This window comes from Acinonyx jubatus, chromosome A1, assembly GCF_027475565.1.
Source record: "Acinonyx jubatus isolate Ajub_Pintada_27869175 chromosome A1, VMU_Ajub_asm_v1.0, whole genome shotgun sequence".
In the NCBI taxonomy this organism is placed as follows: Eukaryota; Metazoa; Chordata; class Mammalia; order Carnivora; family Felidae; genus Acinonyx; species Acinonyx jubatus.
The window spans coordinates 65,426,172-65,454,094 of record NC_069380.1 but is presented as its reverse complement, the minus strand read 5'-3'; the positions used below and the strand labels follow the sequence as shown (position 1 = coordinate 65,454,094).

General features: G+C 41.7%; 1 protein-coding gene across 3 annotated transcripts; it reads left to right on the top strand.

Annotated features, from left to right (window-relative positions):
* The first annotated feature begins 3,574 nt into the window (after positions 1-3,574).
* On the top strand, positions 3,575-25,816 carry TGDS (TDP-glucose 4,6-dehydratase). Of its 3 annotated transcripts, none has more exons than XM_027065092.2 (13): positions 3,576-3,817; positions 6,015-6,081; positions 7,059-7,127; positions 9,011-9,101; positions 11,469-11,530; positions 12,868-12,966; positions 14,032-14,091; positions 15,305-15,348; positions 15,991-16,156; positions 17,775-17,833; positions 18,263-18,360; positions 19,604-22,236; positions 25,221-25,816. In XM_027065092.2, exons 1-12 carry the CDS (start codon positions 3,732-3,734, stop codon positions 19,687-19,689), a joined length of 987 nt encoding a protein of 328 aa, XP_026920893.1. In that variant the 5' UTR covers positions 3,576-3,731; the 3' UTR covers positions 19,690-22,236; positions 25,221-25,816. The 3 variants fall into 3 exon arrangements, with proteins under 3 accessions (XP_014937918.1, XP_026920893.1, XP_014937917.1); XM_015082431.3 differs by having other exon boundaries at positions 3,577-3,817; positions 11,469-11,611; XM_015082432.3 differs by lacking the exon at positions 18,263-18,360 and having other exon boundaries at positions 3,575-3,817; positions 11,469-11,611.
* The last annotated feature ends 2,107 nt before the right edge of the window (positions 25,817-27,923 follow it).

The following is a 27,923-nucleotide window of genomic DNA, read 5'->3' as shown; positions in this document are numbered from 1 at the left end:
GGACCCGCCCCCGGGAGACTGACAGCCTATGTGGCAGGTCCCTCCACCGCGAACCAAGTACATCCACCAATCAGAGGCTGAAATGGGCGGGACGTGCGGAGGTGCGCGTCCCATCACTCCTCAGCCTGTTGGCTAGTTCCCGCCTTTTTTATGGAGACTCAGAAGGATGTTGCTTCAGGTTACGGAAAAAGTATCCCCCTCCGTCTCTGTGCGTGGTGCCACGGCGCATGCGTGGGATCGCCTCCGCGGCTCCCGAGGGCTCTCTGGAGTGGAGGGTGTGGAAATTGGAAAGAACTGAGAATCGCACGATGGCACCATTTCTGGCGAAGAAAGGAAAGCCCCGGCAGAGCTCTAGGTGTCTATGCAACCTGCTGGACGTTTCCGCTTTAATGTCTCAAAGACACGTAACTGTACTCGTCCAAGTTTAACGCATGAATTCTCTTGGCACCTCTAACCGATTTTAACCTCCTAGGTTCCCTATCTTCTTGAGTTATGTCATCAGACACCTGGGAAGTATAGCTTACACCCCTACATCCAATCATCTCAATGAAACACATGCCTATTTAGCGCCTCTTCTGGGCGGCGATGGTAGGCAGCGCTGCCATTTCTATCCAGGCCATCACGGATACATCATCTTACTTGGCCTGTGGCAAGTGATCTGGCACCAGCCTTAATTTTCTCCAGTTGGTTACACACAGCCCATCTCTACCCTGGAGTCACAGAAAGCTGTGGGAAACGCAATCTGACTGCATCACTTTCCTTCAAACGCCTTTGATCGCCTGTAGTACACAAGTCAGACTCTAGAATATAGCTTTCAAGGCTCTCAAGTTTCCATCTCTCAACTTTTTGTCTCCATCCTTACGGAGCCACTGTCAGTTTCCAGAACACTCCAAGTTGTCCTCTCTGAGCCTGGAGCACTTGCAGATCCCTATGGCTGGAAGGCTTCGCTTAGTCTACCACTCAACCTCTCCATCACCTTCCATTTTCTACTTTAACTCTTCTTTCCCAATTGGCTTAAACAAACAAACAAACAAACAAAACTTTTCTTGGGGCGCCTGGGTGGCTCAGTCGGTTAAGTGCCCAACTTCGGCTCAGGTCATGATCTCCCGGTCCAGGAGTTGGAGCCCCACGTAGGGCTGTGTGCTGACAGCTCCCAGCCTGCAGCCTGTTTTGGATTCTGTGTCTCCCTTTCTCTCTGCCCCTCCCCAACTCATGCTCTGTCTCTCTCACTCTCAAAAATGAATAAATGTTAAAAAAAATTTTTTTTAAATTTCCTAAACCTCTAAGGCTGTGTTAGATACCCTGGGAACCAGAATCCCTTACTTTCCTACACTGTGTTGTAAATGTCTCTAGATGTCTCTAATCCTCCATTATATAAGAAGCTTCATCTGGTCAGAGACTGTATCTGTCTTGATGAGAGCAGAAGCTCAAAAATTTCATGAATAAATGTATATAAATTATTTTCATTTCACAACATGCTTTCGTTACATATAAGCAACTTCTCACAACAGACCTCACTATTTAGAAAAGAAAAAAAAAAACTTGATGAAATGCTTTCTATAGTATACCCAACATTTTCTATATTGCTGGTCAACCAGGAATAAACTAAAGGTATTAATATGAGATTTTTAAAAATTGCACTCTTTTTTTATTATAAAAGTAATTCATGTAACTTAGAAAAAAAATTTCACAGCCAAAAGTGTATGAAGTAAAAATGGAAGTCCTCATTTTTTCCTTGCCCTGCCTGATATGGTAACAAGGTAACCCCTGTTAATAGTTTAGGGTAGATCTTTTTAGACATGTAGTTACAAATGTACATGGTATTTGCACACCAAGGACAGGAATAAAATTGGTCCTGGAAAAAAAATCAGAACATAGGCCATGAATGCTGTGAGGCCCTTTCTGTCTCTTCTCTTCATGATCAACTCTGTTTTTCTTTCACTGAAGACAGATTTTTTTTTAAATTTTTTTTTCAACGTTTTTATTTATTTTTGGGACAGAGAGAGACAGAGCATGAACGGGGGAGGGGCAGAGAGAGAGGGAGACACAGAATCGGAAACAGGCTCCAAGCCATCAGCCCAGAGCCTGATGCGGGGCTCGAACTCACAGACCGCGAGATCATGACCTGGCTGAAGTCGGACGCCCAACCGACTGCGCCACCCAGGCGCCCCCAGATTTTTTTTTTTGATTCCTCACTTCATTTGAATGAAAATGGCCACCAACTAGTCCCAGATTTGTAGGTCCTCAAGAGTTCAAGAAGAGCAACCAGATTATACTAGAACCTTAGTCCAATTCCAAATCCCAGGAAGATGCTTCAGTTGGCCTAGTGTGAGTTCGATGCTCCTGTGACCTTCCTGAGGTGGGGGAGTGGTCAATTTAGGGTGATTATAAAGGGTAGGAGAGTCTGGTCAGATAAAACCATAAGTATCCACTACAATATATTTTGGTCCTCATTCCATGTGCGTACATTCTTTTGAAAGTGTTTATTTCAGCCCATGGTATTTAAAAGGTGAGACTGGATCTAAAATATCATTAGATTGTATCCAGTTTTTCACTACTACATATAAGCAATATAGCAATGAACATATCTGTGTTTATTTGCAATTATCTATATTATACATCATGGAATTTGGGGATCATAGGGTATGTACATTTGAACTTTTCATATATGTTACCACTTTGCCCCTGAAAAAAGTTGTAACAAATGGCATTTCCACATATACTGCGTATTCTCATTCTTTTTAGACTTTGCCAACACATTACATGAAAAAAGAAAAAAAACAACAACCAACATATCTATTCATCTATTCAACAACATTAACTGGTCATTTATTCTGTCCCAGGCCTTGTCCCATGGCCTGGGCATTAGGCAAAAAACAAAACGGAGCCCCTGACCTCATGGAGCAGTATCAATGAGCAGTTAATTGACAGCAATGACCACTATGTAGAAAATGAAAGAAGGATAAAGTGGTTCTGCAGGGCTGGGGTAGAGCTTGCTATCTTAATCGGGGTGGTCAAAGAAGGACTCTCTAGAAGGGTGACATTCAGGCGGAGAACTGACGAAGTATCGGTAAAAACTAGGCAGATATCTGGGGAGAGGCCCAGGAGAAGTAGCAGACCTGACAAATTCAAGGAAGAGCGAGAAGGGCAGGCAGGCTGGAGCATAGGGATAAAGAGGGAGTGTAAGGGCAGAATCTAGGAAATATCTTTACCACTGCGGTCAGCAGCCTGCGTTGTCGGTAAAAATATTAACAAAGTAAAAGGCATTTTGCAATTCTAACCTCCTATTTCCACACTTTGCGAGAACGCCTGTTCTCAGCTCAACTGGTGGTAAACAGTTGGTGGAGATCGTTGCAGTACAAGAATGAAAAGAAGGTAATCATTCATAACTCCGACATCTGCGTATCTAAGTAAAAAGCCGATCCATACTGGTGTCACTTGTCACGAACCGTACCTGACCTCATCTTCCCAGCCACCCCAATTGCGCTTAACCCGGTGGGCTTGAACGGAGAAGGGCTGCGCCTGCGCAGTAGCGCTGCGCCGCCCGCTCCCCCGCGGGCCCCGCCCAGCCCGCAGTGGGCGGGGATAAGTCGGCCCAGCTCCGGAAGCTGCTGCTGCCCACCCCACTGACGTGTCGGGGCAGCGAGACGTGTCGCGAAGAGTCGCGGTGGAACTTACCTACGGTGTACAGATCTGGCGCTTTACGCTGCTAGGCACTGCTGAGCTGGGAGATGTCGGCTGCGGGCAGGGCGGAGCCCTTGGGTCCTCCCGGCAGTTTTGCGAAGCGGCTCCTGGTGACCGGGGGTGCTGGTTTCATGTAGGTAACGGCGTCGCTGGCCGAGTAGTGGCTCCCCAGAAACCCCAACCTTTTTCTGCACCTCTACTTGCTCTTGGCAACTTGGGACCAGCTTAGGGGGTCTGAAATGGGAAGGGTCTTAACGCATGACTAGGATCAGCCTACCTTCTGCCATCACCCCCCCCCCGCCCCCCGTCCCCGCCTCCGCCAGAAAAGTCTTGGTTCCTTTGAAACTCCGACTTCTTTAAGATGCTTCCCAACCAAAACCAAAGTGCTGTGGTACCGTCTGTCCTCTTACCTGGCCTGGGATGCACCTGTCACTCTTCTGAGTGCACCCACGTTGCAGTAAGCTTCCTCGACTGCCCCAGCCTCCAGCCCACCCCTTCCGTACACAGGCCTTCTACATATAGGCGCCAAGCAACCATTTTTGGGTTACAGTAGCACATTCATTTAGTTAGCGGGCTTTAACAAACACCCCTCTGTTAGTGCTTTGACCTGGACTAGATGTGTGATGGCTCTTTACCTCTCACACCCATATTCAATCAGTGAGTCCTCTATCACTACTTTCAAAGCAAACACTTCTCACACCGCCACCCCACCCCCCGCCCCGCCCTCCTACCCTAGTCCACGTTACTGTCTTCTTCTGCCTAGATTACTACTGTTACTTCCCAATTGGTCATACTGCTTCCACTCTTGTTCCCCTAAAGTCTGTTCTTCCCACAGAAGTCAGTGTTTATTGAGTAAATAAGTGCATAGAGTTTTACCCTAGTGGTTCCTGTCAAACTTAGAATAAAATCCAAACTCTTTAACATATCTACAAGACTCAAGTGTCCACGCCCTACTTTTCCAAACTGATCTGCCATTCTACCTCTTGGCTTTTCTGTGCCTGCCACACTTACTCTTTTGGAGTTCCTGTAAACACCTGAGGCCCGTTCCTCCTGTCTTGAGGCCTTTGCACTTGCTTCCTCTTTGCTTAGGCCGCTTGCATCACTCAATTCGGATGGCTACTTAGACATCACCTCCTGGGAGAGGTGTTACCTGGCCATCTTACCTAAAATAGCCCCTTTCTCAACTAACGCAGTAATCACTACCTGAAATTATATTGCGTATTAGTGTTTACTTGCTTATTGTCTGCATCCCCACTCTAGAATGTAAACCGATGAGGGCAGAGATTATTGTTTTCAACCAGTGTTTATAAGAATGCCTGGCTTATTTTACAAAGATCTTCAAAAGTTGTTGAACGGATGAATGCACAGGTACCAATAGGAAACTCCCAGTGTCTAGTGGAAGAAGAGAAACATGGGAATAACCTCCCCCATTAGCACCTTAAATAAGCTCTTCTAATCTGACTGTGATTTGGAGGAGGGGACCAGACAGGCAGGGGTTACTTAATGAGAAGAGGAGCATAAAAGGGTGGAACTTGTGTGAGAGTGCTGGTCCTGGAAGGGCAAGTCCTAGAAAATGCTGTGAAAGGGCCGTCAGGTACAAAAGTCTGAGTTCATAATTTGGTCAAGGGCTGCCCTTGTTCCTGGGGGCCCAGTGTTTTAGTGTGTATGAGAAAACCTGGTGAATCATCTCACTGAGATGCCTCCGGTTCCACTTCGAGGTCCTCTGAAGCCAGGAGCCACTATGGCTATCCAATTCAGGACGGCCTCAGCCATTATTAGCCTTGGAAACCCATGTTATTCTGAGGATGCTGGTTTACACCACTAAATTCTTATACCAAGAGATAGAAATTGTAGTAGGGGTGCTGTGAACATAGACAATTCCTGTGCTCATACTAACTTAATTTTTGCATAGTTGTACCTAACCTAAAGTCCCTTAAAAGGTACGTGATAGTTTCAGTCTATCTGTACTGACCACCACCCATTGTATTTATCACCCTGCTTTACTCCCACACGCAAAGCACAAATGGACAAAATCATTTGGTCAAACTAATTTTTTCTTATACCCAGAACCAGTAAATTCTCTTTTCCCCACAGTGCAAAGGCATATCCAAATATCGATGTTGATTATTGATGATACTGTTGAGAAAGTTAGTGAAAAGTGGAGGGGAGTATGTATTCAGTATCGCTATGTTATTTCTGTTATTTTGCAGAAACTGAAAAGGTATCTTTGAATAGTTTTCTAATACTCAACAGCTTAGGGTAATGGTTAGGAAATGTTTAGTTTAGGGAAAAGGTTAAGTTTTCTAACAAAATATACTTTTTTCTTACAGCGCATCACATGTGATTGTCTCTTTAGTACAAGATTATCCGAACTATATGATCATAAATCTAGACAAGGTGAGTTTTATAAAATGAGTTTCATGCACTGACATTGATGTACTTTTTTAAATATTAAAATCTTATGCTGATATTTTAGTTTTTTATTTAGTCATTTGAGCAACTTAGGGGGCCTACATAGTCATGTGATCACGCTGTATTTAATCTTAGTCCATTTAAACTATAAACTAAAGGTTTTAAGTGCAGTATTTTTACCAAAAGAAAATCTTCAACCCTAAATTTAATATGTAGTGTAATCTTGTGATTATTAACTTTTTTTGGAGTTGGGATACTCTGTTTATTTGATTTTATCATTGTTTTATTTGATTTTGTAACTGCCACCTCCTGGAAAATTACATATTTATTTCTTAAAGTTAATTCAGTTTTGAGAAGTTTTCAGTAATAATTGAAGTCTCCTTGGAGAGTCCAAAAGCCATGATTGGTAATCACTGGAATTTTTATTTTAAACACAAGATGCAGATAGTTACCTTAATGTCATAAAGCATAATACTAATAGTCCATAAACAAAGAATAATATGTGGGGCTTATCAATTTTTGCCTACCTTACTATCATGGACAGTAATTTTTTCCCCATCTGTACACTGATTTACCAACAGTTAACTCAGGAAACAGTGTGATCAGTCATAATACGCATAACACAGGTGTCTTTGTTTTCAATTACTAATTCCTTTGCAGTAAGAAATGGTAAGCTTTTCTGATGGTTGGAGGCACATGTGGGCAGGAAAATTTTTTAAAGGAGGGGTTTCTACAATAATTTTTTTTGAATTTTAAAAAGGTAGCAGAATTACACTTTTTAAAATACTTTTTTAACATATCAGAGACTTCCAAAAACACAAAGAGCAAACACTTTAAGAAGACATGTTCTTGTATTACAAGCAGAACATCTATAGTCTTTAAAATAAATTGATGTTTTATAGGAAAAGCTATTATCATTTTTTCTGTTGTTTCTCTCCCATTCCTCACTTACTTATTTTAAGCTGGATTACTGTGCAAGCTTGAAGAATCTTGAAACCATTTCTAACAAACAAAACTACAAATTTATACAGGTATGAGAGTTTTCTTATAATTATATAATTATTATACTGTGCCTCTTTAGCCATTCAGACGTTCTGTCTTTCTACTTTGCAAACTTGTGTAATGTAGGCATGGAAAGTATGCTTCTTAAAGACCTTTTAATTTCTAGAAGTACAACATGCTACAGAGAATACCACTTTTAAATCGATACCACATATAAAGCAGCATGTGACATTGGGCACGTCGGCAGATCTATGGGTAGCTGATTGAACTTAAATGGTTTGTTATTTTTTAGGTCCTTACCAGCCTTCTTGATAAGGCCTTGCTGGGATTTAAAGAGATTGGTGTAAAGGGGAATGTTACTCAGGCCAGGCAATAGTCAAAAAGCCCACCATGTAGACCCTGGGATAGTCTTCTCTTATGAAGGTGGATTAACTGGCTCTGGAAGGCTGATTCTTACTGGCCACCCTTAGACAAGTCCAAAGTATAAACCAGAGAGTCAGGTCATTGATTTGCAAAGGGAAATTTTAATGTCAGATGAAACTATTTAACTCATGATTTGTGTGTGTGTGGGAGGGGGGGGTTGTTTTTTTTTTTTTTTTTTTAGAGATATTCTATAAATTCTTTTAAAAAATTTTTATTTAAAAATTTTTGGGGGGACACCTGGGTGGCTCAGTTGGTTAATCATCTGACTTCGGTTCAGGTCATGATCTCAAGGTTTGTGAGTTCAAGTCCCGTGTCAGGCTCTGCTGACAGCTTGGAGCCCGGAGCCTGCTTCAGATTCTGTGTCTCCCTTTCTCTCTGCCCCTCCCCCACTTACACTCTGTCTCTCTCTCTCTCAAAAGTAAATTAAAAAAAAAAAGTTTAAAAATTAAAAAAATTTTTTCTTCATTTTTATTTATTTGAGAGAGAGAGAGAAAGAACATGTGTGAGCAGGGGAGAGGGGAAGGGGGGTAGAGAGAGTCCTAAGCAGAATCCATGCTCAGTGTGGAGCCCAGGGCAGGGCTTGAACCTGTGACCCTAGGACTATGACCTGAGCCAAAATCAAAAGTTGGATGCTCAACCAACTGAGCCACCCAGGCGCCCCTACAAAGTCTCTTTTTAACCACAAATCGTAAAGAATATACTGAGCAAACATTTTATAATTCTTTTCTTCTATATGAAAGTATTTCAGTCATTAAAGAATTGTTGAGAATATGTATTTTTAGAAGAATTAAATATACACACAACATCAAAAGTACTCATAATGAGGCACCTGGGTGGCTCAGTTGGTGAAGCATCCGACTCTTGGTTTCAGCTCAGGTCATGATCTCATTTTTGTGAGTTTGAACCCTGGGTCGGGCTCTTCACTGACAGCTCAGAGCCTGGAGACTGCTTGAGATTCTCTGTCTCCCTCTCTCTCTGCCCCTCCCCCAGACAGAGACTCTGTCTCTGTCTCTCTCGAAATAAATAAATAAACTTAAAAAAAATATTCACAGTTCACTTAGTTGTGGTAAAATACATTTTTCAAAATGTCATCTGGTTGTCATACTTTAAACATATTTCAATAATGGTTACCTCAAACTTAAAAAAAATATGTTTAAAAAGTTTCCTGTTAACATAATGACCTGAGGTTGGCAGGAATGTTACGGGAAAAAGCCAGCACAGTTTTTAGTAGTAGTTGGTGCTCAATAAAATATTGTTTTAGAAACTTATTTACAAGAAAGCATCTTGAACTGAATATCTTATATCCTAGGATGCTGGAGAAATACATCATTACTATACTTACTTGAGCCTTTGGTTGAATTTTCAAGATATTCTCTATTCTCTCTATTCTCTATTTTCTTATCATTGTTTTGGTTCATGTAGTAAAATGGTTATTACGAATGACAGTGCTCAATGAAACTTAGTTTTTTCATGTTTGCTTTTTATATAGGGTGACATATGTAATTCTCACTTTGTGAAACTGCTTTTTGAAACAGAGAAAATAGATATAGTGCTACATTTTGCTGCGCAAACACATGTAGGTAAGCATTGTTTTATGTTACAATTATGATGGGAAGATTTTTTTCCCAGTGACTAGTCCAAATCAAAGTCCACCATTGAGGTTGAATAAGTAGGTACTTAATATATATGTCTTTGAAAAAGCACATACCATGCTCCCCCAGGAGAAAAGGACAATTTTAATAATGTAGGTTGAAGTATAACCTTGAATGCTATCTTAAAACTTCGAGTTTAACCAAATTCAATATAGTGATTACTTCTGGGGAGATGGGCCTTCAACTGCATTTTTTATGTTGTTTCTTAAAAGCTGGGTGGTAGATACACAGTTGAACATATTATCATTATCTATACTGTTATGTGCATCTGAGATCTCTTCTAATTGTCTAACATCTCATAATTTGAAACATACCATACATTCAGAAGAATTTAGAATTAAGTGAAATAAATAATGATAACATGAATACCCATGTAGCCATCACCTAAACAAAAGATAGAATGTTGTTAAATTCTCATTAGTAGTAGTACTCTGCCTTATTACCTGATTTTAAAATTATCATTTCCCTTGGTTTTCTCTACAGTATACCTAGGAGATTATTCTAAACAGGATATAGAGATATTCCTCATTCCTTTTTATTTTCATACACTCCATCGCATATATGTACCCCAGTTGGGTTTATTTCCTACACATTGCTATTTAAATGGCACTGCAATGGATGGCTTTGTGCCTGTGTCCTTGGGTAGTGTCCTTTTGTATGTTTGTCAATTGATGTTGGGTAGAGATTCCTAGAAGCAAGAATTGAGAGTGGATTAGTTTGCTAGGGCCCCCATGACACAATACCACAGGCTGGGGGGCTTGAACATCAGAATTCTATTCCTCACAGTTCTGGAGGCTGAAGTCCAAGGTTAAGGTGCCAGCAGGGTTGGTTTCTTCTCAGGCTTCTGTCCTTGGCTTGCGGATGGCCACATTCTCACTGTGTCCTCACCTGGTTTTCCCTAGTGTTTTTTTGTGTGTCAGAATTTCTTCTTTTAAGGACACCAGTCATGTTGGACTAGGGCTTACCTGAATGGTGTTGTGTTTAATTACCTCTTTAAAGGCCCTGTCTCCAAATATAGTCACACCATGAGGTACTTGAGGTTAGGGCTCCAACATGAATTTGGGGGGAACACAGTTGAGCCTACTAACCAGGATTGAGGGGGTAAAATCATATGTAGTTTGCCTAGATATTGGGAAGTTTCCTTCCTTAGGGGTTGAAAACACTTTGCATTCTTATTCCTAATGCATGAAGTATCTTTCCCCTATAGCTTCACCAACAGAAGTTATTGTCAAACTTAAATTTTTGCCAATCTGGTAGGTAAGAAGTGGTACCTATCAGTTTTCATTTTGGATTTTCATTATTATAATTGAGGGTGAGCATCTTAAGCTTAACGACCTCTGTATTTCTTATCTAAACTATTTGTTCATGTCTCCTATCCATTTACAATAGGGTTATTCCTTTTTATTGTCTTATAACTTCTTTATAAATTGAATATACTAGCCCTTTGTTTCTGAAAAGTTTAAGTATTTTCCCCAGTTTGTCATTTATTTGTATTTTTACTTTATAGATTTCTGGTTGTTTTTTTCTGTGTAAGAGCTTTTATGTAGTCACAGTTAGCAGTTTTTTTTTCCTTTTACGTCTGGATTGTGAGCCATATTTAGTAAAGTTCCCCTCATTCCCAGGTTATAGAGAATCTAGTCTTCAAAGTAAATTTATTTTCAAAAATAATTTATCTAGCATTTATTGTTCTTTCAGCAATAGCAGGTTGATCTGAAAAGCCTAGCCCTCTATTAGTAGAAACTAGATGTTTCAAGTTTCAAATTTAAGAACAATTTTAAATTTAGATGTCTTTTTTTTTTTTAGAATAGAAGTGCTTCCTGGGGCACCTGGGTGGCTCAATCGGTTAAGCTTTCTGCTTGCTTTCAGCTCAGATCATGATCTCATGGTTTGTGAGATTGAGCCCCACATCAGACTCTGTGCTGACAGTGCTGACCTGCTTGGGATTCTCTCTCCCTCTCTCTCTGTTCCTCCCCCACACATTCTCTCATGCGAGTGCGCATGTGCACGCTCTTGAGAAAGACAGAATAAACAAACATAAAAAGTAATAGAATGAAACAGTGTTTCCTGCAAATTTAGCACTGATAGTTTTCTAGGTTCTAAGAATTCACATGTACTTTATAATTTCGGCTTAAAGCAATAATAAGTAGCAATGTGTTTTTGTTATTTTTTTAAACTATTACAGTTGTAGTGAATGAAGAGAAGTGAGTAGAACTTTCCTTATACCTGAGTCTACTGTTTGGTGTTTGTTTTGTCCCCTGGGTGGCATTGTTCTAGCTTTCTCTCTCTCTTTTTTAGATCTTTCATTTGTACGTGCCTTTGAGTTTACATATGTTAATGTCTATGGCACTCATGTTTTGGTAAGTGCTGCTCATGAAGCCAGAGTGGAGAAATTTATTTACGTTAGCACAGATGAAGTGTATGGAGGCAGTCTTGATAAGGTAAGCTTAGAAAAGTATATGTTTCACCCACTTACCATGAACCATGAAACAAATGTGTCTTATTAAAACTTACTCTGGGGGCGCCTGGCTTGTCGAGTCTGTGAAGTGTGCGACTCCTGATTTTGAGGTGGTGAGTTTGAGCCCTGTGTTGGGTGAAACAATTACTTAAAAGTAAAATAAAATTAAAATTAAAAATTAAAATAAAAGAAGTAAAACCTACCCTGGGCTTTTTCATCCTCTCATTATGCACACTTATAGGACTCTCCAAACTATCAGTTCTTTGTGTCCTCTCTTCAAATCAAATAATACCAGCCCAAATGGCAACAACCATCTAGTCTCGGTACATATTTATATGTAATTTGACTGACAGTATTTTTACCAGAGAACAGCACGTCCCGCCTTTCTGTCCCAGTCCAAACGTGATGAATGTCATTCCCACGGGCCAAGCAGAGCATACCGCCCACTCCCCTTCTCTTCCATTCAGGATAGCGCATCGGAATGTCAAGGGGTGCATGTGAAATTATTGTAGCAGCTGGAATCTGTTCTCCTTTTTAAATCACTTGTACATATTATGCTTCCTATGCAAAAGATGGCTCCATTCTCATCTATATTTTTCACAGTCAGTGTTTGCAGTGACCTCATTCTGTGTTACGTTTTTATGAAAACACATAAGTGAAAAAAAATCAAGCGGTTTGGAAAAAACTTGCAATAAAAAAGCAGACCCTGACCACTTCTCCTCAATATCCAGTCCCACCCGTGAGAAGCATTTTCAATTCTCTTTGCAATCTTTATGAAGGAACCCTTTTTCCTTCTTGTGCCCTGTTATCCTACATCAGGTCTGACACAGGAGCCAGAACAATTTTTAGAATATAAGTCAGATGATGGGATTACTCTGCTCAAAACCTGTTCACGTTGCTTCAGTGACCTTCAGGGTTCCACAGGTTCTGGCCTCCCTCTAGCTCTCTGGCCTCAACTCCCATTTCTCTTCCCTCACACTAACCTCCTTGTGGTACCTTTGGACGCACTCTGTCTCAGGGCCTTTGCACTTGTTGTTCTCTCTGCCTGCCTTATAGGGTTAGTGTGAATGCTACCATATAAAAAACGCTTAGGAAAAATGCCAGGCAAGTAGTTGGGGTCTAGTAAATGTTTTTTAAAATGTAGTAATTAATATTTAAGGTTTGTGATATGTTTTCTGATTTTTCTACTTAGAAACTATGCATAATACATATTTATTAAATGCATCTTTTTAAAATTAGGAATTTGACGAATCTTCACCCAAACAACCTACAAATCCATATGCATCATCTAAAGCAGCTGCTGAGTGTTTTGTACAGTCTTACTGGGAACGATATAAAGTAAGAACTGATTTCAGAAACTCTTGAATAATTTTTCTTTGGACTTAGGTGTTAAAACTCCAAGTTAGATTAGCAACATTCCATTTTTAGAGTTAAAGACCTAGATTGAGCAGTTTATACACTAAGGAGTTTAAAATACTTATTTCCTATATTGTGTGGACAAAGTAGGACCTACTTCTTGTTCAGTTCATCATTTAAAGGAATAATTTGTGGGTGGCTCAGTCAGTTAAACATCTAACTCTTGGTTTCAGCTCAGGTCATGATCTCACGGTCATGGGATCGAGCCCTGTGTTCGGCTACCTGCTGAGTGTGGAGCCTGCTTGGGATTCTCTCTTCTCTCTCTCCCTCTGCCCCTCTCCTGCACTCTCTCTCTAAAATAAACAAAAATTTAAAAAATAATAAAACAATAATTTGTATACATTTTTTCCTACTTCAGTGATACATAGAGAATTAGAGCTGTAGGGAAAACCTGGTTGGAATATCCTGATTTCAGAATCCTCCGGGTGAAAGAAGACAGAGGGAGGGCAGGTTCCATGACCTACCGCATGCTCCTCTCTGCATGATTCACCTCTCTTGGCTCCTCGCGAATGGAAGTTGACATTCCCTTGCCTTTTGTGTTCCATAACTTTGGCCCTTTTCCCATTTGTGGTCGCTCCTTTTATTTGTAAGGGTTGGTGCCTCAGAGAAAGACAACTTGCAGTTTCACATCCTAACTAAACCTGAGGTCCAAGATAGAGTCTCTGAAATCATCAGGTAGAAATTTCTGTAATTTTTCTGCTGTCAAACCTAACAAACCTGGCCCTATCTCTATCTCTCTTCGTCCTGCACTTGTCCAAGTAGATATTCCTCTTCTTCCTTTTGGGAACCTCTGCCTTTCTCTGACTCCCATCCTCTCCTGTCTTTTCAAGAACCTTACATTAGAAAACTGTCCCTTCACTTCTGTCCTTAAGATGTGTGGGGTTACTTAAGATGTGTGGGGTTACTGCCCAAATTTTAGAACTGTTTGTCTTTAGATAATTATTACAGTTGGACCTCTTATTGCATTAATGTCGACAACTCTTTAAGTTTCCAGCTGTCATCACACGAAGCAGTAATGTTTACGGACCACATCAATATCCAGAAAAGGTATATTTTATTCCTGAATCCATAGTGTGCTTTAGTGATCGTAGCTTCTCATCATTTAAAATAATCTCTCTTCAGTATTTGTCCAGAATAATTTCTGCTGTAATTGTACATAATTATAAATGCTGTATAGGCCAAAGGCAAATCTCATCAGGTTTAGAGTCTGGAGACCTGAGTTCAAGTCTCAACCTGACAGCAGCTGGTGTGACCTTAGGCCCTTGGAGCGTGGTTTTTAAATTGAGGGATAATGAAAATGCTCAGAAGGGACTTTGAAGGATCCAGAGAGATGATCTTCTGAAAATGCCTTGTACTTGGCAGGATTCGGAAGCACCATAGAGTACTACCATTGCTCCTGTCCTGGCTGCTGAAGACTCCTTCCTGGTTTGCAGTCTAGAAATTTCAGAGCTAGTCAGAACATAATGTGGGAAGCTGGTACAGAAATTTGTCTCTCCATCAGCTGGCTAATCGTTCCCCAGATCCTCTTTATTGTTGGCTGGCCTGAACGTCTTCCAGAAAGTAGTACAAGTACTGAATAAAGAAATGTAGTTAAGAGGCTGAAGACACCAGTGCAGTTGGTTCTGTATCATTAAGCCCAATTTTAAGTAACCATTGCTTTCTTCTGCTTAAATTTGGAGATAGGGTTTTCCACTTTCCAGCTGGTTGCATTAATCTCTTAGCCCAAAGGAAGGGGCCGGCCGTGTCATGATCTACTGGTCTTAATATCTACTTTGCTTAATTTGGGGAGTATCTTTCAGAGGTGCATTGTTAATTTAATAATATAGCTCGCCCCGTTTAACATAAATTTTCTTTGAATTCAGTGTCACTGGGATTTACTTTTTATTAATTTCACAAGCACTGAGTGTAGGTGCTGTATGCAAAGCAATGAGTAAGATCAGATTCCTGCCCTTAATGAAATCCGAGGTGAACTTTTGTGGTGACAGCTGACTGTTCATGAAGACTTCTGAATTTTTACACTATGTGTCATTTTGTCTTTATATTCGTCTAGCAGATAACTTATCTTTGTGCAATAGGAAGCTATCTTAGAGTTCTTTCACTTGTCAATATTATCATAGGTTTCTTCTTGAACTGGTAAGAAAAATTAGAATTTATCCCTATGTATAACTCTTAATAATCATCTTTTAATCATATGATGAGTTAGATTCATATGGATCAATGAATTTCCAATGTCTGAAACAATATTTAAATATTCTTTTAGGTTATTCCAAAATTTATATCTTTACTACAACACAACAGGAAATGGTATGTTATCATTTACCTTTGTACCCATATGTTTTTCTGGTCCATGGATAGTATTCAGTGACAGCCAGTCTTGAAAATCACAAAGTCTTAAGAGTTGAAGGCCGTAGGATTGAATGTTTCAACAAATTTACAAATTCCTTCTCCAATCGATGTGACAGATTTTTAAATAATTACCATCTGTTATCCATCTTTGTAATTTACTTACTAACATCATTGCAACCTTTTTTTTTGTAACTTCAGTTCTTAAATAATGTATCCTAGAACTTTGAATTTTAGCATTAAAATTTGACATCTATCTTTATATAATTTTGAATTATATAATTATATATGAATTATTTAATTCACAGAGCTATATGGATTTCTTCAAAATTAATTTAAGGTAGAAAATTGATGAATAACTTATTTCTCAGGGGTCATTTAGATGCTTGCCACTTTCCTGCTGAGTGCTGAAGGAGGTTTGGAGATCATTTACAAATTATGATAAAATTTAGAAAAGTCTTGAGACTTTGTGTTTTCAGTAAAAGATTTCTAGGATCTCATGGCAATTGGCTGCTCTAGAATGTACACAGTCATTGTGGTACCTTGGTTTGGGAGAGCTTACATTTTTATACGTTGTGATTCCCTTTCATTTCATCTTTTTAGCTGCATTCATGGATCAGGGCTTCAAACGAGAAATTTCCTTTATGCTACCGATGTAGTAGAAGCATTTCTCACTGTCCTCAAGAAGGGGAAACCAGGTGAAATTTATAACATCGGAACCAATTTTGAAATGTCAGTTCTCCAGCTTGCCAAAGAACTAATACAACTGGTATGTATATATTGCAGAAAGGTCGTGTTTTCAAAATTGTCACTAAATTAGTGGTAGTAATCACTAAGGTAGTCAAAATCAACAGTTTACAGTTTACTCAGTTGGAAAGTAAACGTGTAAAAAAATGAAATGTACGTGAAGATATGTCATTATTTGAAATTATATCACTCGTTTATAACAGCTTTTCAGGAAAATAAAAATCCTAACACATTAAATGTAGATACTCATTATAACAAATATCTCAATATCAGCAATATAAACTTGTATGTGCTAGTCTTAAGAATCAGTGATATATAAATAATTGTAGCTATGAGTGTAGGTACGTATTAATGCATATCAATATAGATGTCAAGGATTCAGTGTATAGAAACTCTTCCTTTATACCACTCTCAGAATACTCTGGACTCCAACCATGTGGGCCTTCCACACCAAGCAGTGCTCAGACACAAGCTGGGTAGCCTATAATTGAACTCAGTTCTGACATTATCTGCCTGGAAATTGCTTCAGATGCCATAGGTTAAGTAAGGGCTCAGTCTACAAGACTATCCCCTGCTTCAGATGCCAGTCACAAAACCTGGTTGTCGCCTGTGCTTCTGACCAACTGGCTATAAATCAGAGGTACTTTGCTAGAGTGACTCACAGAGTTCAGGAAAACAGTTTACTTTCTAGATGGCTGGCTTCTCACACTGGGTGTGACTCCGGAATAGTCAGATGGAGGAGCAGCCTGGGGCCAAGGAGGAGGAAAGATTGTGGATTGACCATGTTCTCTGGGCATACCACCCTCCCAGCACCTCCATGTTTTCAGCAGCCCACATGTTCTCCAAACCCCATCCTTTAGGTTTTTTATGGAGGCTTCATTAAGTGGGCATGATTGGTGAAATCATTGACCACTGGAGAGTAACTCAATCTCCAGCGCTCTGAACATGTGGTTGGTTCTGTTGGCAACCAGCCCCCTCCTTAGGGGCTTTCCAAAATTCACTCATTAACATAAACTCTGTGCTTAAAAGGGGCTTGTTATGAACAGCAAAAGACACCTTTATCTCTCATCACTTAGGAAATTCCAAGGGTTTTAGGAACAGGGATAAAAACCAAATATATATTTCTTTTTTTTTTTATTTTTTTTTATTTTTTTTTCAACGTTTTTTATTTATTTTTGGGACAGAGAGAGACAGAGCATGAACGGGGGAGGGGCAGAGAGAGAGGGAGACACAGAATCAGAAACAGGCTCCAGGCTCTGAGCCATCAGCCCAGAGCCTGATGCGGGGCTCGAACTCACGGACCACGAGATCGTGACCTGGCTGAAGTTGGACGCTTAACCGACTGCGCCACCCAGGCGCCCCCAAATATATATTTCTTATTATAAATCACAGTATCACACTGAGTAATAACCAAAAGTCAAAAAAGTTAATTTTTTCCCATAGTTTATGCAATGTGTATTTTTGCTGAGCTTCAGATGGAATTTGGGTTATAAAATATAGGAAGTGTACTAAAATGCTGTTCATTTTAGCTGTCTCCCCCACTTTGAAGCGGTTGTTCTTCTAGTCTTTTAAATCAGCTATGTAATACTTTTGTTATTCTCTGGTCTTATTTTGTAATTCGACACAATCCATTTTCACAGATCAAAGAGACCAATTCAGAGTCTGAAATGGAAAACTGGGTGGATTATGTTAATGATAGGTGAGTAATAAGCTAAAACATTGGGGAAAAGTTGTGAAATCTTAGACACTTATAAAATTCTAAGATATGTTCACTTAATCAGAAACTACCATTATCTCTCTTTAATTTTCTGCTATAAGAACATAGGAGCCCTAATAAGTTTATGTGTATTTATTTATTCATTCATCAAACATATAGGTATGGGCTGCATTCAAACCCAGATCGTGGCTGAAATCAGAAAAGGATAAGCCACGGAGAGGGTTTGGCATCTGGGATTATAGATGATTTTTTTTTTAACATGTACTTTATTTTACAAATTTTCTATAATAAATTCAGGGAGAATTTTTTTAAGGAAAAATGTGAACTATGGTAAAGATTCATGGACACACATTATTTACATTTGTAAATATATATCCACAATGTCATTTTAAATCTGTTTTGTTTTCTAAGACCTACCAATGACATGAGATATCCAATGAAGTCAGAAAAAATACATGGTTTAGGATGGAGACCCAAAGTGCCTTGGAAAGAAGGAATAAAAAAGACAAGTACGTTATGAATTGATCCATTTGGGGGTGATTCAGAAAAATTTAAAGGAAAAGTAATTTATTTTTAGAACACTCTAAATTCAGTAGAATGTTATGATGAATCCTTTCCACTTTTCAAAGTGTTACATTTAGTATGTTTCCAGCCATAGTAATCTATTTCCTAAGCATCTTGAATTTCACAGACTGACTTCTGATGAGTCTTCCTGTGTCTCATCAGTGTTTGTCAGAAACCTATTTCATTGATTCTCAGGTGCAAATTTGTCACTTTTTTCACATCCTTTAAAGGTATGTGGTTTAAAGTCACGAATGTCTTATTATTATTGCATCTTTCTTTCTTTCTTTCTTTCTTTCTTTCTTTCTTTCTTTCTTTCTTTCTTTCTTTCTTTCTTTCTTTTCTTGGTAACATGTAAAATAACGTTTACAGGTCCATTTTAACCTCAGTGGCATCTTAGATTTGATGACATCTGGACAGTTGCAGTCTTTGAGTGTCTGAAGCCTTTTTTACATTGAAACAAACAAAATTTAGTTGTGTGAAAAAATGTCCATTAAAATAAGTGTATAGGATCTGTATATATATATGTTAAAGTTCGGTTTAAAAATGTATTCATGAGAAAAGATAAACTCACATGTAGAGAAAAAGTCTTCATTCAGAGCTTGACATACAGAATACTTGTGTTGAATTTTTGAAAGCAAATTCAAAGATAATTTATCATTTTTTAACTAAGAAAAACTTTCCTGATAATATAACAATATAAAATGACTTTACATATTAACAGAAGAAAAATCACACCTTCTCATTGTGCCTGGAATGCTGTATTGCTACATTCACTTGAACAAAAAATTACTTGTCCTATAGCTTTAAAACCAGTGCAAATGACGTATCTCTCCTTCTCCCTCAATTTCTTAAAGTCAGAATTTCTTCAACACTTATACCAGCACATTCAGTATTGAATGACTTTTGAAATTAAAAACAAACAAACAAACGATAACTGTCTTTTAAATCTAAGTTTTCGGGTACTGAAACATCTTGTGATTAATGACCTTGGTTGGTTCAAAATCAAGCTGTTTTCATTAGGCATCCCTTTGGCAAGACTGATTCTTACTTAAATTAAGAATCTGAGTACAGTTAGCTGAGTGGCTGATGGGTAAGATTTTTCTGACTTAGCAGGAACTCAGTAAATGCTGATTAACTGGTGTTTTGTGTTTTGTTTTTTATTTTTGTCCTTTGGTTTTTTCCTCTCAGTTGACTGGTACAGAGAGAATTTTCACAACTGGAAGAATGCAGAAAAGGCATTGGAACCCTTTCCAGTACAACCACCGTTTGTATAGTCAAGACAGTTTTCAGAGAAAGAAGAAAATTATCCTACCTCCACAAGCCATGGGAAACCAAGTGACCAAAAGGTGTCCTCTTTTCTTTTGGAATTAGATTCATGACTTTTTGCATAAAATTCAAATGTAAAACACCTCAATCTTTAGAATAGGTTTGGTGCTGGCATAGGATTTAAATTTCAAGATTCTTTCCAAAAAGCTTTCTCCTGAAAGTTAGGCACCAGAAGTCCTAGAAAGACCTTTCGTAGGAAGGGGCCAGGAAAATGGAATCTCATGGTTCTGAGAACAAGGACCGAGCCCAGTTCTGCGCTGACGACAGCCTTCGCGGGCCCTGAACTCAGTTGCCCAACCTTCCCCACTGCCTACAAAGTCTCTCAAGTTTCCATTTTTAGGCAACATAGGATGAGCTGTCTGTCCTCATTCATCTTTTTTATTAAAGGTCTGATATGCTATATAATTGCTTTAAAAGTGGAACAATGGAAGCATATCTAGCACTTTTTAACTTTAGATAATTTTGTAAAATTAAGTTAAATGTTTTTTAAAAGAAGGATGTAGTTTTTACATTTTCAAAATCAGTTGTTGGACTATATATGAGTAATCTCATAGGAGAGATTTTTATCATGTATTTGCCATTTAAAATGATTTTATTTATAAAAGTATCACTATTGTAACGTATTTAATGTAGAATGTGGCTTTATTTTTACTAAGGTATGTTTTTATTTTGCTGTAGAAAAAAATTTTAAATATCTTGATTAAATACTTTTAATTCCTCTCTCTCCTAAAGACTTTAAGATGGCTTGAAAAAGCAGCTGACTGGATATTGCATTGAGAAAGGGTGAGGAGTTCAAGGTTGTGCCCAGCTTTCTGGCTTCCGTGCATGTGTGATGACTTCTTTCCTCCGTGAGGTGGAAAGCTAGGTCATTCACTCACAGGTGGTTAAAAGTAAGAGGGGTAAGGGTGGAGTAAGGGCCTCGAAGAGGTGGAGATCGGGAAAAGAATAAGCAGCTCCAAAGTTGGAAGAGGATTTGCCAAGCAGGAGTGAAACACAAACTGATGTTGAATACAGTCATTTCAGGATTCTGAGATGTGGGGGCACCTGGGTGGCTCAGTCAGTTAAGCATCAGACTCTTGATTTCGGTCAGATCGTGATCTCACAGTTTGTGAGTTCAAGCCCCTAGTTGGGCTCTGTGCTTAGTGTGGAACCTGCTTGGGATTCTCTCTCTCCCTCTCTCTTTGTCCCTCCCCTGCTTGTGGTCTCTCTCTTTCTCAAAATAAATAAACATTAAAAAAAATAATAATTCTGAGATGTGCAAAGTGGATTGATCCAGAGGTAGGCATAGTAGGAGTCGGGAGGGGCCGAGGGGCAGAGGGCTAAGAATAAGCAAAGAGTGAGACCCCCTAGTCCCGATTGTTTAGGGAAGAAAATTCCTCCTGGGGGTTGGCTGTAGCTAGAGGAAATGGAGAGGAGACCAGGCACGGAGGTGTGGCAGTGAGAGGTTGGGGAGGCTGGGAAGTTACAGGCAGAAAATGGGACCAACTGAGAGCAGATGGTCTTTTGGTAGAGTCTGGTCATTGAGAGTAGATGACAAAAACACTGTTTTCTGTGGCATTTAGTTTTGTACATATTTTTGTGTGCCTTTATTCCCAACTTTAATATACTCAATATGGCTTAACTTTATCATTTATTTAGTCTCAGGAGATGACTGGACAGGCATTAAGAACATATAATGAAAAACCAGTGGAAACAAATTTATGCAAAAGTGTTAAAAAAAAATGAACGTTCTACGTCATATGTCATCAGAGAAGCGCAGATTAAAACAAAAACTAGATACCTATTAGAATGACCAAATCTGGAACACTGACAGCAACAAATACCGACAAGGGTGCGGAGCAACAGGAACTCTCCTACATCTGCTGTTGGGAATGCAAAATGGTACAGCCACGTTGGAAGACAGTTTGGCAGTTTTCTTACAAAAGTAAACATACCTTTACCACATGATCCAGCATTCACACTCCTTGGTATTTACGCCAAGGAATTGAAACTATGTCCACACAAAAACCTGCACACAGATGTTTCTAGTAACATTATTCATAGTTGTCGAGACTTGGAAGCAACCAAGATGTCCAATAGGTGAATGGATAAATAAACTGGTGCATCCAAACTGCATGAGCTGTCCAGCCATAGAAAGGACATGGAGAAAGCTTACATGCACATTACCAAATGTAGGAAGCCAATCTGAAAGGAGCGTGCAGGAAACATGCTGAGACAAAGTAACGCCTGTAACGATAAAAGAGGAAGCAAGACTGGGCAGGATAATGGTGCTGGCTCGGGCTCTGCAGGCAGAAAGGGCAAATCCATATGGAAAACATTATCTCTTGTGAGAATAAACCACTGGCCCTTTCAGGATGAAAAGGGCTCCAATGGAATCAACTTGCCACCAAGTACCTGATGGCTTTCTTCAAGGGATCGTGCCATATTGGGGCTCAGCCTTTGTCTGTTGCCAGCAGGATGGATGTGCAGAAGTGGCAGTGGCTAGATTGGCCTTGGTAAGTGAGAATCTGTGCTGGGGGCCCCACGAGTAGGTTCCGTCTCTACAACTATGGTGACTGCATTCAGACGCCCACTGTGGCAGTTCTGGGGTAGTTGATGGTGAAGCCTAGCCAAAGTTAACTGACCACCTCATCTTGTCTACCAAATGGTTCAGTGACTCTTCCACGGTGGTTGTTTTCTGGTGGGCATTAACATGGGATAAACAGATCTTCATACTCCCCAACCACCCCATGTGGCCATTCACACGCCTCCAAACCTGTGTTATCTCTGCATCTCTAGTCTTTTTCCTTCCAAGTCCCTGAAGTGGCTTTACCAGGCCATTCACCACTGTCTATCAGTTCATACATTTCTCAGTTCAGGTCACTTCTCTACAGAGTGAATAACCAGGTATGCTGCTCAAAGCTCTGCCCTTTCATGGATCTCTCCTTTGCACATTCTTTTAAAGCCACCCCTATGTGGCTTTAATGCAGCCACCATCCGTCCATTTTTGGTTTGTATACACATGACAAGCCAACCCATCTATAAGCTAAGCTTAGGGTTTTCTTTTTTCTTCCCCTTTTCAGTTGGTTGTACAGAACCCTCCACAAGGCCACAGGTGTAAGCTGAGAGAGGTATAACCAAGCTGGTGACATGGGACTCTAGCCTAAATGCTCTTGCAGCTCATTGGTGCCCTCTGATTCCTCAGGCTCGGACCTGATGGGCCATTTTTATCTTACCATGGACTGCTGCAGGGGCCACCTGACTTTATGGCTAGTTGGGTGTGTCAGTTTCCTAGAGCCTCCATAACAAAATACCACAGACTGGGTGGCTGAAACAAGAGAAATTTATTTTCTCCTAGTTCTGGAGGCTGGATGTCTGACATCAAGTTGTTGGCAGGCTTGGTTTCTTCTGGAGCCTCTCTCCTTAGCTTATTGATGGTGACCTTCTCCCTGTCTTCACGTGGTCATCTCTCTGTGCATGCTCATGTCTGTGTCTAAATTCACACTTCTTACAGGGACATTGCTCACATTGGATTACCGCCCCCACCCCCAAGACCTCATTTTAATTTAATTCTCTCTTCGAAACCCTTATTTCCAAATGCAGTCACATTCTGAGGTATTAGAGGTTGGGACTTCAACATATGAGTTTGGGGAGGGAGGCTCAATTCAGCCCACAATAGTGAGTCCAATAGAACCTGGCACATTATGGACAGTCCTGAAATGTGGTCGCTTGATGTCCTCTAGTCAAGCATTCTGTCTCTTCCAGGGCCCAGTAAACTGCCAGGAGCTGTTTTCTAAAACCCTAAAATTCTCAGGGCACCTGGGTGGCTCCATTGGTAAAGTGTCTGACTCTTGATATTGGCTCAGGGCATGATCTCATGGTTCACGGGATCAAGCCCCGCATCAGGCTCTGTGCTGATAGCACAAAGCCTGCTTGGGATTCTCTCTCTCTCTCTCTCTCTCTCTCTCTCTCTCTCTCTCTCTCTCTCTGCCCCTCCCCAGCTCATGCTCTCTCTCTCTCTCTCTGTCCCTCCCCAGCTCATGCTCTCACTCTCTCTCTCTCTGCCCCTCCCCAGCTCATGCTCCCACTCTCTCTCTCTGCCCCTCCCCAGCTCATGCTCTCACACACTCTCTCTCTTTCTGCCCCTCCCCAGCTCATGCTCTCTCTCTCTCTCTCTCTCTCTCTCTCTCTCTGCCCCTCCCCAGCTCATGCTCTCACTCTCTCTCTCTCTCTCTCTCTGCCCCTCCCCAGCTCATTCTCTCACACTCTCTCTCTCTCTCTCTTTCTGCCCCTCCCCAGCTCATGCTCTCACTCTCTCTCTCTCTCTCTGCCCCTCCCCAGCTCATGCTCTCACTCTCTGCCCCTCCCTAGCTCATGCTCTCTCTCTCTCTCTCTCTGCCCCTCCCCAGCTCATGCTCTCACACTCTCTCTCTCTCTCTCTCTGCCCCTCCCCAGCTCATGCTCTCACTCTCTGCCCCTCCCTAGCTCATGCTCTCTCTCTCTCTCTCTCTCTCTCTCTGCCCCTCCCCAGCTCATGCTCTCACACTCTCTCTCTCTCTCTCTGCCCCTCCCCAGCTCATGCTCTCACTCTCTCTCTCTCTCTCTGCCCCTCCCCAGCTCATTCTCTCACACTCTCTCTCTCTCTCTCTTTCTGCCCCTCCCCAGCTCATGCTCTCACTCTCTCTCTCTCTCTCTGCCCCTCCCCAGCTCATGCTCTCACTCTCTGCCCCTCCCTAGCTCATGCTCTCTCTCTCTCTCTCTGCCCCTCCCCAGCTCATGCTCTCACACTCTCTCTCTCTCTCTCTCTGCCCCTCCCCAGCTCATGCTCTCACTCTCTGCCCCTCCCTAGCTCATGCTCTCTCTCTCTCTCTCTCTCTCTGCCCCTCCCCAGCTCATGCTCTCACACACTCTCTCTCTCTCTCTGCCCCTCCCCAGCTCATGCTCTCACTGTCTCTCTCTCTCTCTCTCTGCCCCTCCCCAGCTCATGTTCTCACTCTCTCTCTCTCTCTCTCTCTGCCCCTCCCCAGCTCATGCTCTCATTCTCTCTAAATAAATTAATAAATAAATAAAATCAAAATTCTCCACTGTAATTGGGAAGTTTCTCCCCCAGAACCCCAGGTACTTGCACTGTGATTCCCCCACTGGGGCTCACCATAACATCTCTGCTGTGACTCTTTCTACGACCGACATCTCCAATACCACAGGGCCCACCAGAGCACATGGCCCGAGTGGCAGGGGGAGTTGTTCCCCAGCTTGGACCTGCTGCACACAGCCCTTTCCCTGCTCCAGAGAGCCTTTGTGTCACTCTGTTCATGGGCGGAAGCATCATCCCTAAGTGTGGAATGTGTGGCCTCCAGAATCCAAAGAGGCTACCAGGCACTGTGCTTCCCTTGTGGAAGGGGGTGCAAGAGGCAGCAGTTTGATTTCGTCACTGCTCTTCTAAGAATTTCCTGAAATGGCAAGTCCTGAATCTTCATAGGGTTTATCTTCCACCCTCTAGGCTGCACGTGAATTAGCAACGCCACCAGTGTGCTACCTGCTCCTGCTAACTCTGCCTGATCAGCAGGACGCCATCAGTTTGATAGATGCATGTGACATTCCACAGGACAGTCAGAAGGTCCAAGTCTCTTCAGAGAGCAGAACCAGTAACAGAGCCCTGAGGCAAAACTCTAAATGCACCTGGTTTCTGATATTCTTTTTTGATTGAGATAGAAAAAACATATTCACTGGATCAATGGCTGGATACCATGTTCCAGGGACAGTAGAATCTGTTCTAGCAAAAGAGATGCCACATGGGCCCAGCAGCTGCTGTGGGAGCCACTACTTGACTGAGCTGTCAGTTGTCCGCAGCCATTTTTTCCAGAATCCACCCAGACTGGTGAATTCAATGGAGAATTGATGGGGACCCAGCCCGGTTTCCTGAAATCCTTCAGGGTGACACTCACCTTCACAGTCTCCTCCAAGTTGCGATTTTGTTTTTGATCTGCTGTCTCTGCGAGAGAAGGAGTTCGAGCTGTTTGGAAAAACCTGGGGCCCTGACACTTGGGAAGGGAACATCTGGGTGGATACCCATAAAGATTTCGACTCTTCTTTTAACTATTAAGTTTTGAGTTTGGTTTCAGGCCTTTTCTGTTCTCCTGGTTTAAGAACTAAGGCCCTCACGCTAAGTTGTCAGTGTTGGTTAACCGCCCTCAGCTTTTCATCACGCTCTGTGGGGCATCCATGTGACTCACTAACAACCAATCAATTCCTTTGTCCTCGTATGACTTGTTCCCTGAACTTCGCAAATGCCTGAATTATTGCGAGTTTTAGCATTTGGGTTGCCACCTTGTGCGAGGGACGCTCTGTGACCCATGCCCCACTCAGGGTGGTATTGTCTTGACCGGCCAGGCAGACAGTGCGGTGATCTGTTCCCAAACCTAACCTCCCACCTGCTTGGTTGGACCATCGGCCTCCGTTGGATCCCCGGGGAAGGGGTGACAGAGACAGAGGTAGGGGTGCAGGCACTTTATGGTGAGGGGGGATGCTTGTGAAAGGTGTGCAAGGGAGGATGTGCAGGAGGAACCCTCGGGCTGCAGTGCAGGTCGGACAGCTGTGAAAAGAAAGGGGAGACGAAGGTGTGGGGAGACAGCCTCAGCAGATCTGCCCAAACACCAGGCGACTGGACAGGGAGCTCCAGAGCAAGCACAGCGTGTGGGAGGAGGTCTCGAACCGGGCAGAAATGCGGGGTGCCCCGTTGTGGTCGGTCATGGGCTGCAGGCTGCTCAGAGACAACTGAGATGGATCCCGAAGGCTCTGCAGGCATAGGCTGTCAGCATAGCTGTCTTGGCAGCTTGCGTGTCAAGCTCCATCTTGAAGGGAAATCCAAGTGGTGAGACCTCCAGCACTGCTACTGGGCTGTTTGCCCTGAGGAGGGTCCTGCGGCTTATCTGCTCCCGACACAGACTTTCACTCAAACTGCTTGCTTTTACTCCAGGGCCTTGCCCTCCCCCACCTCCCCTGGGCCCACCTTCCATAGCTCCTCGAGCTGTGGGGGCCTTTTGTGAGGTCAACCAGCCCAACCCAGATGTTCTGAGAGAACTTTTTGCAGATGACATTTGAGTTGTGATTTGTTTTAAAGGATGACCCACAGTCAGCAGAGGAAACTGAGGCAGAAGGGCCAGACCAGCGAAAGCACCAAGCTGTAAATGATACTGTGTGTTCGTGGAATACGGGTCAGGTCCTCTGCGTTACTCTAGCACAGACATTCTCGTGTGTCTCCAGTCCGTTAGGGAAATGCAAATAAAAGCTATACTGCGATGCCACTTCCTACCTATTAGGATGGCTGTTAGTTTAAAAGGCAAAAAATAATAAATGTTGGCAAGGAAGTTGGAACCCTGGTGCATCACTGGTGGGAATGTGAAGTGATGTAGCCACTGCGGAAAACAGCATGGCGAGTCCTCAAGAAGTCAGACGTAGAATTACCATGTGACCCAGCAATTCCACTTCTGGGTATATGGCCCTGAAAGAATTGAACGCCGGATCTCACACAGATACTTGTACACCAACATTCATAGCATTATCCACCGTAGCCAGAAGGTGGAAACAACCCCAACGTATACCTGTAGATATGAGTGGATAAGTAAGATGAGTAAACGTAAGACGTGGAATGGTATACAATTCTGCTTATATGAGGTAACTAAAAGGGGTAAATTCAGAGACACCGAAAGGAGGCTAGAGGTTTGCAAGGAGCTAAGGGAAGGGGAGAAGAGGGTGTACTTGTTTAATGGCTCAGAGTTTCTGTTTGGAAGGTGAAAACGTTCTGAGAGTGCGTGATAGTCAGGGCTGCACAACACTGTGAATGCACTTAGTGCCATTGAATTGCACGCTTAAAAGTAGTTAAGAGGGTAAATGTTATCTTTATATATTTTGCCACAATAACACTTTTTTTAAATGTGTCCCCCCAGACCGATAGCATCTTTAGAGCTGCCAGTTCCTGAGCCCCACCTCAGACTTACAGAATCAGAAACTCTGGCGGGGCGCCCCCATGTTTGAGAACCACTGCTCTATAACACGAGAGAGTAAGTAAAGCTAGAGAGGGGTGTAGGGGCCCGGGCCAGGTCACCGAAGGCTTTGTGTGCTCTGAAAAAAAGTGCTTGGACCACATCCTGCCAGCAGAGAGCTAGCTCAGGATTTTAAGGAAGAAATTGACATTGTTAGATTT